The 13,539-nt window shown below is 48.3% G+C and overlaps 1 protein-coding gene across 1 annotated transcript in view; it reads left to right on the top strand.

The window, feature by feature from the left end:
* The window catches only part of ARHGAP26 (Rho GTPase activating protein 26), a 529,711-nt gene extending 521,779 nt beyond the window's left edge, over nt 1-7,932 (top strand). Inside the window, exon 25 of the mRNA XM_013005615.2 lies at nt 1,873-7,932. Within this exon, the coding sequence (XP_012861069.1) occupies nt 1,873-1,961 (89 nt within the window). The 3' untranslated portion in view covers nt 1,962-7,932. The remainder of the gene's footprint in view (nt 1-1,872) is intronic.
* The last annotated feature ends 5,607 nt before the right edge of the window (nt 7,933-13,539 follow it).

Raw genomic sequence — 13,539 nt, 5'->3', positions numbered from 1 at the left:
TCTATACCCATGTACATTCTCTGGTCTAGCCAGATTTGTAAGGTAGAATTATGGTCATGATAGTGGGGGGGGGAATGAAACATTAAAGAACCAGAGGAAAGCTGTATGTTTCATCGGTGCTATACTGCACCCTGACTGGCCCATATTCTCTGCTCGACCCTTCTGTAAGGGGATGTCCAATTGTCTACAGATTAGCTTTGGGCCTCCACTTCGCTCTCCCAGTCCTCCAATTCACACTGACATGATTTTTGGTTTGGGGTCTTTGATGCTTGATACCTGATCCCATCGACACCTCATGATCAAACAGGCTGGTGTTCTTCTTCCATGTGGGCTTTGTTGCTTCTCAGCTTAAGGAAGCAGATGGACATTGGGCCTCAATTCAAGTACTCCCACAACACAAGAATAGTTTGTTCTAATAATCCAGCATTCTGAGATGTTCACCTTTCCAACACAATCACTGAAGACAAATGGGCACATAAGCAAATGGGTGACAAAAGCTGATGGTGCCCAGCTATCATAAGATATAGGATCTGGGGTCTTAAAGGCTTGAAGATAAACAAGTGATAAATCTTTATGGAAGCAAATTGCTACATCTTTTTCCCAGAGTAGCTGATGGGTTTAACCACTGACCTTTTACATAATAGCCGAGTGCTTTAACCATTCCACCAGCAAGGCCTCTCTCTCAGAAACCCTAAGAGGCAGCTGGACTCCGTTGTTTAAACTTGGTGTACATCCCAAGGGGGTCGTAATAGATTGGAATGGAGTTGTAGCCACAAGTTTAGTTTGGGGGTTTAGGAGAAGCCTCGATATTTGTCTTTTACTGCCTACTCACTTGCTTTCTGTTTTTGATTCTTTCCTTAAAGTGAAACTAGAATTATGTTGTCATTTGGGGGCAGAAATGCTTCCTAAAACAAGCTCCGGAAGTCACTTAGTTATCCCAGGAAGGGAACTGAAAAATTCATTCTCTCTAAACATTCCAGAAAATCGAAGTTTGCCTAGCACAGTCAGAAGAACCACCAGGGCTTCAGCTCAAGAGTGATAAGGGCATTCCCAGTTCAAAGCTGTGGTGACTCCCACCTCGAAGACCACGAGACTATCTCTTCCTTCCTGCTATTGATTTTGCAGACTGCTGGATTGTCTGTGATCTTCACAATATCACAATGGTTCCCATGGGCATGGATGATGATGTCACAGAAGTGGGCACATAGTCTGTGGCCATTAGCAAATCAAAGGAGCAAACCCTTTGAACATGGCAACAGGAGAAGGACGGCATTCACAGTGTTTATGGAAGGCCCAGTACTCTAAGAACAGGATAAAAGAGAATGTAAGAAAGGCTGTGGGTGGAACAGAGAGTTAATCAATGGCTGTAAAATTCAAAAAGCACAAGGAATTTACAAGGAAATTAGACTGCAGAGGATAAGGATTGGAAGGGCATAAAGACATGGTTAGGAGCAAGGTAGTTTAAAAAGCAAGTTCCTAGCAGCCCTCCAAGAATGCTCATAAGTATTTCTTGGGTGGGTGGGTGGATGGATCGATGGATTGATCCAACGCTACAACTACTGAACACATTAACCTAAAAAACCGAACGCTGTTATTTCTTCATTGTTTAAACCAAAGACTTCAGAAAAATCTATGAAATCCCTTGTGAGTGCCTTGTTCCATTTTTACTTGTGGAGGATGTTAAGAATCCCCTCCATCTACAAGCTTGTTTCGTCAAGGGTTAAGAACCTCGTGTTTAAAGAAGTGCTACAATTATGTAACTGAGTGGTTCCACAAACTTTACACACACACACACACACACACACACACACACAGCCCTCCCGCCCCATTGGTAATGCCCTTTCTTCTCGCTCTCCCTCCCTCCCTGTGCAGTTCACCCATCTCAGGAGCCTGGCTGGTTGGAGGGGACTCTCAACGGAAAGACCGGCCTCATCCCTGAGAACTACGTGGAATTCCTCTAACTGTGGGCCCCCCAGCGGAACCGCTGAGCTTTACATGGTATCCATGACAACCGCTGATCCCCTTGTGGTAGACCATTTCTCCCTGCCACTGAGAAAGGCAAGGTGACAGACTGCTGATGCCTGTCAAGATGAACATTTCTGTGAGCTGTGGTGTCACCCATCCCCACGATCATCTCAGCTGACACGAGGCGATGCTGCTGGAGCCAGAAGGAAATCGGCACAGGAGGCCATTGGACTTGGATACCCAGAGAAAGGCTGGCAAAGGCATTTCCTCCTGAGCCTCATGAGCACCACACAGAGGGAGCACTCGCTTTGGTTCAACGGTCGCCCAAACCCCAACAGGATGAAAGAGGAAGTAACATAAAATAGTCCCCAAGACCACACAGTTGAGCTGAATCCTGTAGGGGTGGGTGAAGGAATTGGCACCGAGATCCAGGCTGGGTCTGTGGCATCTGTTTACAGTAGGCACTCTCTCTGCCCCACCTCTCAACCCTTAGACCCACACTGCTGCGGCCGCCTGTCCGTCTGTGTGGAAAGGGGTTAGGGCGCTGTTCACATAAGAGCCAATCTCTCACCATCTCTGAAGCAGCAGTGGGCCCCTTGTCAGCAGAATCCAGTGGAGGCCTCTCATGCAAAGGCACACACACCCCGCCCCCAAGAAGAGAATTCATCTGCCACCTAGAGGGCTGCCATCACCTAGTAACCATGGCAACTCAACCTACTCAAAAAACAAAACAAAAAATAGCACACCCTCTTTGCATGGCACGCTGTTTTTTGGGTCTAGTTTTTTCCCACCTTTTTGGTAGTTTTCTAAATGGCTTTCCAACAACGTGAAGCGGAAAAATCAAGGGATTGGAGTCGTCCACTTGACGCAGACTGCAGAACAGCCGGGAACTACCTGTCCCCTTTCTGATGTCAGCAGTGTCGGGCTATATAGGGCGCACACTCCGCTCACTTCTCCAGATGAATTACAGACTGGCTGGATATTTGTGTTCCTCCCTGCAGCTGCTTTCTAGAAAGCAAGCTGCTACTTCCCAGTGAGGGTCGCTGTCCCTTCGTCTGACCTCCTCTTCCCTGTGGCCTCCTGCCCACCCCTCCCGGACCTGCCTGCAGCCTGGGTGCAGCCTGTCACTCAGGCAGATCTGCACTGGTGGACTTCTGGCATATTTGGTTCACTCACTGCCGCTCAGAAAAAGGGAGTTCTCAGACCAGACAGGCACGGGTCTAGTCTCAGGCCCTTGTGAGTCAGACGACCCCCAAAGGTTGGAGGCTGGCAGGTGAAATGGGGATCTTCTGAGAAGCAGCATTCCCAGGTCAGGGGTGTCGTGGGCAATAGCGGACAGCTGTCCTGGGTGGGAAAGGAAGGCTTGGATAGGGCAGGCTCACTCGGCCTCCAGAGAACTGAATCTCTTCACAAGAGTGGCTCTGGCACACTGACGACAACCCAGTGGCCCGGGAAGCTTCTTAGGCTCCCCTGGGGTGGCAGCACTGTTCCGGAAAGGGTTTCCATCCCTTCTGGGATTTCTATTTAGGGAATTTAAAAGAAGAAAAGAAAAAAAACTTGAATTGTGTTGAGTTACTGTATCTTTTACTTTTTTTTTTGGAACAAATAACTTGTAAATAGTGTGATTTAAAGTACTATATGGCAAAGTTTTATATTTGATATTCTTTAAGCTAGTGGCTCCACACGTTGAAGCTCTGATCACTGAACAAGCTGTGCATAAGGAGGGGAGAGGAGGCAACCCCGAAGACAGCGCGGGCCTCCCCGCTCCGGCCGGAGAAAGGAGAAGTCATCCACCTGTGTCCGCTGTCTGCTCGGGCTGATGGGCACGGCAAGGGGACGCACCTGGCCGCCTGAACTAGAATTTCTGTCTGAGCATTTCTCGGGCTTTGGATTGAGACTGTGGTGGAAAGAACTCTTGCAGCAATGGGCTCTTCTGAGAACGTCCTGTTCGTAGTAAGGTAAAGCTCAGGATTTCTATAGGTAGGGCGAGGGGTTAGATGTTCTTAGATTTTCTTCTCAGGTATCCTTGTTCTCCTAAGACAGCAGGACAGAAGGCACTGGGACATTGCTGTTCTCCTTACATATTTTCTCCACATCATTGAAGGCTTCCTAATCAAGGCCGAGCTGGTTTGCAAATGTAGCGAGTATGTAGAGTCCTGGGGGGAAATTGTTTGCTTCTTAGAATCATTAGTTGTTGAGGTGGCGCTCCTCTCCCCAAATATGTTCATGTTCTTTCCGCTCAGATTCCCCCATAACCCCCAAGTAAGAGCGACTCCAAGGGAGGATGTGGATGGTGATGTCGTAGCCCTGCAGGCAGCTGTAACGAGCATTAGAGCCCATCGCGTCCTCCACGCTTCAGTTTATCAGCTCAAGGATTAGAAATGTACCCATGGAATCAGGGAGCAAGAATTAACAAGGGACAAGAACATGAGAGGACTCCGAAGCTACCACCAAACAAGGGCATAGACTAATTTGCGAGAGCTGCTCCCATGAACTTGGAACAGCTTGAGGAACGGTCCTGAGAGACTATTTGGGCTTTCCAACAGAACGAGCCCAAGGTCATACCTTCAACACATTTGGCATTTTAAATGGTCACCTGCCCAACGGAAACCATAAGTGGAGCTAATGCGGAGGACCACAAGGATCAGGCCCCAGTCTGGGGATTTTCTCACCCAAGTCTGTCTGTAAGCACTTGTCCCCTGCTTGATCATTTGGAACCATATCCCTCTCTCCTAAGCTGGCCATTGCTGGCAGCCAGAGGGACATGGAGCTGCTGCCAGCAGGCATTTTTAGGTAGACCCTTCCCAGCATCCTTGTAGCCAGGCTGGGCCTATGGAAGATGGCGGTCAGTTTCTCTTCCCCAGCCTGGCTCATCTGCTCCCCATTAACTGCAAAACTGGAGAAACCCTTCTGGAGATAAGCCGGCAATCAGGAAGGAGCATGAAGACTATATACATATAATTTCCCTCTCTCTTCCTTCACGGCCCCAACATTCCTAGCTCTCAGCGTACAGTCCAGGGGAAGGAACGGGGTATCAGAGTGGAGGCCCATCTCCCAGGAGTTCTTTAAGGTCCTGGGCATAGCCGAGGAGCCCTGCTAGTGTAGTGCTTATGCCTTGGGCTGCGATCTACATAGTCGGCTGTTCAAAACTCCCATCAATTCCACAGGAGAAGATTGGTCAGTCTGCTCCCCTAAACAGTTACCTTCTCGGAAGCCCACAGGGGTCACCATGAGTCAGCATTGACTCGATGGTTGTGAGTTTAGCTTTTGATGTGGACCTAGCCTCAGTCTTGGTAGGGCATTAGACCTTTCTCTCACATGCCCCTGGGGTACCCTTCAGGACTCTGTAGCTCAAGAATGCCCCGCCTTGGGAAGAGTTCATTTTCATAGGGAGGTTTTCAAACCCCGACCTGACCCAAGTGGATTCTTGTCTTGCTCAAAACTGATGACATTTTTCTCTTATTTTTAACACACAGTATAAGAGATACAGAGAGATGAACCTTGAATCAAAGCCTTTCTTGACACCTTGGAATTCGAGTCCACTTTTAGCTAACTGTCTTAGTATTTTTGCAGTCAGTATATGTTTGCTATGTCAGACCAGACAGTTTATTTCAACACAAGTTCAGACCCCCCATGGCTTGCTGAATCCTTTTTGGACAAACAGGAAGAGAGAAAACAAGTCCGTGTTAGTGAGCAGGTTGCTTCCAGCTCTTCCCACAGACAGAGACTCGGTCCCAGGCCTCTGAGCAACCCTGCTGGAGCTGCTAGCTGAGCATTGGATTGCTAACCATGAGGTTGGTGGTTCAAACCCATCAGTTTTTCTGCAAGAGAAAGATAGGGTAGTCTGCTCCCGGAAAGATCTGACAGCCATGGAAACCCTCTATGGGATGGCTGTCTGTCAGAACCATCCTGGTGGCAGCGGGTGTGAGATTGGGACCAGGACTCCAGAGATGAGTATGCCATCCCTGCAGGTCAAAGGGAAGTCCTTCTGGCAACTGAGCTCATGACCCCTGAAAACTCCCAGCCTGGTTACACCAAGAGCTTTGTCTTAACTATAGAGAGTCCGGAGAGCCAACAAGAGGGGTAGGGGGGAGGTGTCGAGAAACAAGACAGAAGAAGCTACCGACAACCTGATTGCTCTATTCGTGACTGTCCGCACTTTTCTTCCTCTGGCTTCTCCACAAAAAAAGCTCTCTCCCTTAGTTCTATAGACAGAGGATTCACAGGCACAAGAATGAGCCAGAAGAGCCCACCGTTTGCCCCAGGATTGAATGTCTTAAGAATATCTGTATTACCAAAGGTGGTAGCCAGTGCTGACGAACCCCAACAGCCTCTTAGCTACCGGACTTGACAAGGAACGTCCGAGGACGGAAGTTCTGTTGTCTCTGGAAAACTGGACAATAGTCAATTGCCGTGACCACCTGCCTCCCATCCCTTTAAAGTCAGCCAGGCGTCCTCTCACACACCCTGGGCAGGAGTTTGAAACCGTCATCCTGTGCTCAGATGTGTCTGGCAGCTGATGTGCTGGGCCCTGGGTCCCTGCTCTGTGATTGTGGCCTCACAGTGACAACAGCAGCAGAGCCCGGAGCCTCGCACAACCTTCCAGCAAAGCTGAGACGAGGCTCCGGCAAGTCATGGTTAGCTTTTATTTTTTCTGCCCCTTTTCTGCCTCATTCAAGAACTTCCCAAAGCAGACAGGGAAGGCCGGTGGTCCGCATAGGCAGCCCCGGCCGAAGGACAGGCACCTGTATTCTCAAGGAGAACAAGCATTAGAACTGAAGTCATGTCAGAACCAGAGAGAGATTGGGGAGGACATTGAACAACTTTGAGGAATATTTTTACAAAGACAAGAATCCTTAAGTTGGTGGGGGGGGGGTGGGGAGAAGACCAGAAAATCACAATTAGTATTTTCCCCAAAGCTTTGCAGGATATCACAAGAGGAAAATGACTTCCAAGACAGAATGGTTTTGCAGAGATGTGGCACTTTCCAAAACCTGCGTAAGGGAGCAATGCTTGTCAACATTCCCTGTTGTCCACACACTGTTGGGCTTCCTGGGAGCAGGCCTGCAAGAGCCAGGAGTAGAAGTTCCTCCCACGATGTCTACAAGAGTCACCCAGACAGACACCGACAGTCAGCTCTCAGGGGTATCCAGACACCAGGGCCAACCTTGGGTCTATAAAAAGAGCTACATCTAGCGGCTCGAAAGCATTTGTGTGTCCATGTGTGTCTTCCTATGTGTATATAGAGGGCATACTTACATGTGTAAAGATATACACTATCACAGAGAAACCTTCCCAAGCTGAGCCCTCTCAGCCTTTGGGATTTTGAGTTGGAGAATAAGGGAGATGAGAGAGCCTGCTGATTGACGATCAGAATAAGCATCACGCAAGGAAAGGAAGTGCCCTTTGAGAACTGGGGTCATATTTATTAAATGGTTATTCTCTGCAGCTACCTTCTGTATTAACTTATTAAAAGTCATGTCGAAAGAAGGGCGGGGGAGATCAAACTCATACATGCTTAGTAGCTAAAGCTAGGCTAGTGTTCAAAAGCACTCTAAAAAGACATTTTGTCCATATTTTGGAGAAGAAAATATTTGCATGTCTCATTCATATTTAGGCTACCGTTGAGTAAACTGTAAAGTGCCGTGTGATATATCAATAAAGTACTTATGAAATGGCACCTTCATGTTTAAAAACAAGAAACCATAACTGCACTGACGTGTGGGAATCCCACGCCATCATTAAGTGCTCTGTGACTAGAGGAGAACTTTTGCTCTGTTGTTAGTCAAACACTTCTGCCACACGTAAGCTTAAAAAAAATTTTTAAAGCGTGTTTTGCATCCCTCCGCCTATCTATGAAGAAAACATGATTTCTTTGGATTGGCCTTTGCAGCTTGGCTTGCGTCCATTAGATTGGTTTATGTGACAATCCCTATGAAATGAGTAAAAGTCTGATATTGAATTTTTCCATTTGGTGGTGTGTCTGTTTCTTGAGCTTCCACTAAAGAGTTGTGTGTTTTCCTTCACGCGGCCATGATCAAGGTCACTAGTCTGAGCCCGCAGTTGCTGGGGCAGCCTGTGTCCATGTCCACGGCCGGGTTTGCTGGGGCCCTCTGCCCACCTGGGTCCCATGAGGAAGCCATGAGGACCAGTGCACAGTTGAGCTATTGGACATTCTACATACTTAAAGCACAGAAGAGTCATATGAGGGCGCTTCAAACACTCATGAGAAAATGGAAGCGGAGGAGAGAGCGGCATTTTCCCAGGAGCTTCCTGAAGCTCCTTTGCATGATCGTGTGTCTCCTAGAATACAAACTGCCCTACTCTTCCAAAATTTGATTTCCCAACAACTTCGAGTTTTCTGGACCTTTTGGGATGCAGGCTGGAACACACAACGGGCCAGCATCCAGCCAGGCTCATCACACAAAAGGGTCATGTTCCACCAAATGGTACATAGAGCAGTTGTTGAGAATTGGTGGCACATCTTCAAAGGACTTTCTCCGAAAGTCCCAGGGGCAGTTCTACCTGGTCCTACAGGGTCGCTGTGTGTCACAATCTCCCCCATGGCTGAGGTTTGGGAGCTCAGGGAGGGAAATACATGTTGTTATTGTCTATGCTCCAAGCCCTATGGCTTTTGTTTGGCCAACTCAGAAGAGTTGCTGGGTGTCCCAATCAGTGATATTGATGAAAGTCTTCACGTGTGCAGTCATTCTTATGATGTTGTCCCCAAATCATGTCTTTGTGCCCCCTAAACAACCCCTTTTCCTTTCCCTGCGACCCTAGTAACTACTACTACTAACCCTGGGTTTCTCATATAAGGGGAATCATGCATGTTTGGTTGACTTCCGCTCAGCGTGATGTCCAGTTTCATCTCTACTATGGTGTGTGTGAGACCTTCATTTCTGAACGAGGAGGTCCCCGGGGTTGATCTCATCCAGTGTAGTATTAAATCATGGTGGTGCCACCAGCCACCCATCTCTTCCAATACCAGACCAGATTCCTGTGTAATGGTTATAACCCATTTTACCATGAGAAAGGTGTAAATTGATTAAATATGGACTTAGTTCATATGAATGCTAGCAGCCGAATAGTATCACGGTATCTACATTCAACAGTGGCATTTTGAGTCACAGCATTGCTAGTCCTGAGCAGAAGCCTTTAAAGTTTTCTGCTTTTTCTATGATGTTACTACTTCATCTTCAAAACAGTTCTTGTCACCACTTTATAAACATAACCACAACACTAGCTAGAACACCAGAAGATTTTATAATATGGGCTGTAATACACACACTGGCAGTAACAAAGACAACACAAGGTGTAACCAAACCTCATGATGCCACATGCCACTGTAATTGGGTTATAGTGACATCTCTGACCGGAGTCCATTAAAATACTCACAAAGGAAAGTGAGCCTAGGGTTTTAGCCAAATGTATTCCAACCTGGAAGCTGGGCTCAGAAAGTGAGTTTCTTTTGTTTTAACGAACTATAGGGCTATTTTTAATTTTCAAAATGGCATTCCTAAAACTGCACAGAAACTGTGTCAACCATTGTTTGGGGGCCAGCCCCTCTGACAGTGTCACATGGCATCACCTGTAGCCCCTGTATCTCCTCCTGGGGCCTAGTGTGTATATACCACCTTCTGTATGTTCGCCTGGTCACGGCTCGCTTGGTGGTTTCTGCTCCTGAGCAATTGTGCAAAGCGCAGCGATGAGCATTAGCATCTAGGCGTTCTTGCCCGACCTTCACATCTAGCCTTGTGCTTGCGGGCTCACCTCGTGGTTCTGTTTGGACACGTTGAAGAGCCACCCGCTGTTTGACCATCGCACAGTCCCCTCGGCTGTGGATGAGGGGGTGGCTTTCCTGGCTGTTTAATGTGAACGACTTTTGTTTTCATTTTGCTTTTCACAGGAGCTCGGGGCTGGGCTTCCACTGGGTCACATCGTGTGGTTTCTCCTAGGTTTTCCTCACCATAGAGACCATGGGAGACATGAATGGTTGGCACTTGCAGCGATGTAAATGTATGATGGAGGGCATCGTGAACAATATTCTCAGACCTCAAACATGGTGGCTCTCTTGAACATTAAACCAGACTGTCAACTCTTTCTTCCCACTTCTTTCTCAGCCTCCACTAGACTAGCATCCATCTCTCCGATCCACTCTGCCAGTGCCATTGCTGTGCCCTGCTTTTTATAGCACGAAGCTCAGCTGAAACTGCTTAACTACAAGCTAGGTAGCCAAATGGAGGGGGTTGTCCCTCCCCGTGCCTGCAGGCCCCCAGAGAGGAGGTTGGGAGAGAATCAGGTGAGCCTTAGCCACCCATAAAACTTTACCTGGGCATGCTCCAATTCAAGCCCCCCAAGCCAAGTGGGTGGTACACCAAGTGGCCCAAACTAAGCCCAGGTAGGCTTAATTCAGCCAATGGGGCCAACCAATACCTTCAACCACGCCTCCCCAGCCACAGATGTAAATACCTCTGCTGCAGGCCTGTCAGCCCTTTTTACCTGTCGGCCCCTCAGCTTTCTCCCCTTGACCCTGCTCCTGTGCCCACTCAGCCGGGCTGTGGTCTGTCTGGCCTCAGGTCACCGTGAGTGGGTGAGCAGTCCCACGGGGTTGCCTGTGTCCAGTGGTGAGCCCCAGTGCGCTTCCCCGAAATAGCATGTACTCCTTTGAGACTTTAAAGCCTGAAACTTCTGTCTTTTATAAAAATCCACTTGGATCGCAAACCAGGCTTCGGCGTGAATTCTTTCTCATTTGAAGCCAAGAACCAAGGAACTTCCCACCTGAGAAATCTAACAGGTTAGTCTTGTCAGTATTGCCTGGGTTTGGCCTACACGGCATAGCGATCAGGGGCATCCCGTAACTATTCAGGGTGGGTGAGGCCCGCCAGGTGGAAGCCTGCTTGACCACTATCGTGTGAGAGGAAGCCACAGTACTGGGTACGCACTGAATGAACATTCCTGCCTTGCCATGCCTACATGCCAGACTCACTGCCGTGAAGGTGAGGTCCACACAGCAGCCCTGTATGGCACGGTAGAACTGCCTTGTGCGTTTCTGAGACTAACTCACTCTTTATGGGAGTAGAAAGCCCCATCATTTACCTGGGGACTGTCTGGTGACTTCAAACTACTGAACTTAACAGCCCAACATGTAACCAGGGCTCCTGGTTAGCATCAGACAGTGGAGACCAAAGCAGAAAGGTTTGAAATTGCACATGCAGCCATGACCCAGGACATCCCACACGCAGCCATGGCCCATGACATCCCACACGCAGCCATGGCCCGCGACATCCCACACGCAGCCATGGCCCGCGACATCCCACAGCTCTTAGCAACTCCTGCCACTGCATCTGTAACATCCCTTTAAGTAACTGACCCCATGAGGCTGCCCTCGGCTCTATTTGCTAAAAGCCCTGTGGTTAGTGTGTGTCCCTGAGGCTGCTGGGTAGCAGTTCACATTACCCTCCAGGTTGTGGCCCACCTACAAGTCACCTTTTCTCCGGACACTCTGCCTGTATATCTTTCATTTGTTTGTTTCATGGAAATGAAAATATATTTATTTATTCGTGATCATTATTGGTTTTGCAAGGTCAAAGATTTCAAAAACAAATTTTAAGCAATAGGATTTTCCTAAGTTAAAAAAAAAAAAAGAATTAAACCCAGAAGCAAACTTGTAACCCCCCTCTAGCCGATGGAGACACTGAAGGCATCTTGATTTCTCTCTGTGTCGGCAGCTATGGATGTTGCAAGACCCATCTCTCTATTTGCAGGAGCTCTGGTGGCATAGTGGTTACCCGCTGAACTGCTAAGTAAAAGCTCAGCAGTTTGAATCCACCAGCCACTCCTCCTGAGAAAGATGAAGCTTTCTACCCCTAAGAAGAGTTGCAGTCTGAAACCCACAGGTACAGTTCCCCTGCCCTATCGGGTCACCTTGACACAGAACTGGCCCCATGGCAGTGAGTTTAAGTTTTGTAATTCATCAGTATTTGGTGGCAGAGTGGTTATGTGTTGGGATGCAAATCACAGGATCAACAGTTCAGAGCCACCCACTGTCTCTTGGAAGAAACACAGGCTAAAGAGTTACAATCTTGGAAAGCCACAGGGGCAGGTCTACTACCCTGTCCTATAGCATCACTAGAGGTTGGAATTGACTTGATGGCCGTGAGTTTGGTTTGGGGTTAACTATGTATTTAACCCCGCTTCATGGTACTGTCTAAGCTTCGTTTTCGTGCGCCTTTAGTTCCTCATAATTTTTGTTTTGTTTCTGGCTGTATATTCTTTTGACATTTGGAGGTAGCTTGTTACAAAAGCATTTCAAAAACCAGCTGTTTCACTGCCTGTTCTGATTCTTCTTTGTGGAAAAACAAGCTGGGTTGGAACGCTTGCTTTGAAGGAGATGAAGGAACGGTGGTCAACGGTAGTGGTTTTCCGTTTCCAATTCCTTTCGGTATCACACGATGTTTGTCCTTTCTAGTATTTTATACCTATAAGTAATTCGCAGTCTGTCATACAACGGGCTCGGTGCCTGACTCCTTTTCCATGAACAGTTCCATAGTGCCTGAGTCCTTGTCTGGTCCACCCACCTAGCACAGTGCCCTGGACCTGGCAGGAGGACCTGGCACAGAGCAGGTGCCTGGTAACACGTGTGGATGGTGGACTGAGGAAAAGGTAGGCTGTAGTCCCCAGTGTTTTGCTGCAGTTCTGGTGAAGAAGAGACTTTGGGGGACATTATGTGTGTCCTCTGCAATGAGGGCTTTGTGACCCTCGGCAAGCTGCCCACATCCTCAGTTGCAAACGTGCTAGAGGGAGATGTCCGACTGTCCGTCAGGCACACACAGCCACATCCTTTCCCAGCTTCCTCATCCAGTGCTCGGTACAAGAAACCATCTAGACAACCAGCTGACCAGGAGTCAAGGACCCCCTCACTGTCATCTCAGTAACGCGGGGTGACTTGTTTTATGCACCACACACCAGGCTGAGGCCACCTTCAAACGAAGCCACAGTGGAATCACCCCCAACATAATGATTCTTTGTAAAATACTCTTCAAGGAAATTCCACACAGCCCCCTGGGAGCTGGTTATGGTCTCTTAACACTCATTAAGGGAATTTGCTGTGTCTCACGAAGTTTCCCATGTTGCAGCACAAGTCGGTTTCCGGTCCATTTTCCCTACAATGGAGAACAACTGGCCACCCACCCTTGGGTGTCTTCACCTCCCTTTTTCAGCCTCCATTCAGCCAGCACTCACTGACACCCTCAGGGTGTTCTGGGAGCTGCAACGATCAGGCCATGTGCCTCCTGCCCGCACAGAGCAAGGACCCAAAATCGGTGCTGCATGTGCCACTGTGACACTAAGTGGAGGGGGCACCTAGAAAGAGTCACCCCCTCTACTCAGGAGGCAGGTATAAGAGAAACATTTGTAGAAGAGGACACACTAGAAATTTATCTATAAAAGAAAGTGTGTTAGTCTGGGTACATTAGAAAAACAAATCCACAGAAACTCATATGTATAAGAGAGAGTTTTATATAAAGGGTAAGTGCACAAGAAAGCATCCCAACCCAGTGCTGCCCAAGCCCA

This window comes from Echinops telfairi, unplaced genomic scaffold (assembly GCF_000313985.2).
Source record: "Echinops telfairi isolate 266 unplaced genomic scaffold, ASM31398v2 ScPeMD7_7469;HRSCAF=8507_0, whole genome shotgun sequence".
Lineage (NCBI taxonomy): Eukaryota > Metazoa > Chordata > Mammalia > Afrosoricida > Tenrecidae > Echinops > Echinops telfairi.
Note: the sequence above shows the minus strand (reverse complement) of the source record. Positions and strands in the feature narration are given on the sequence as shown.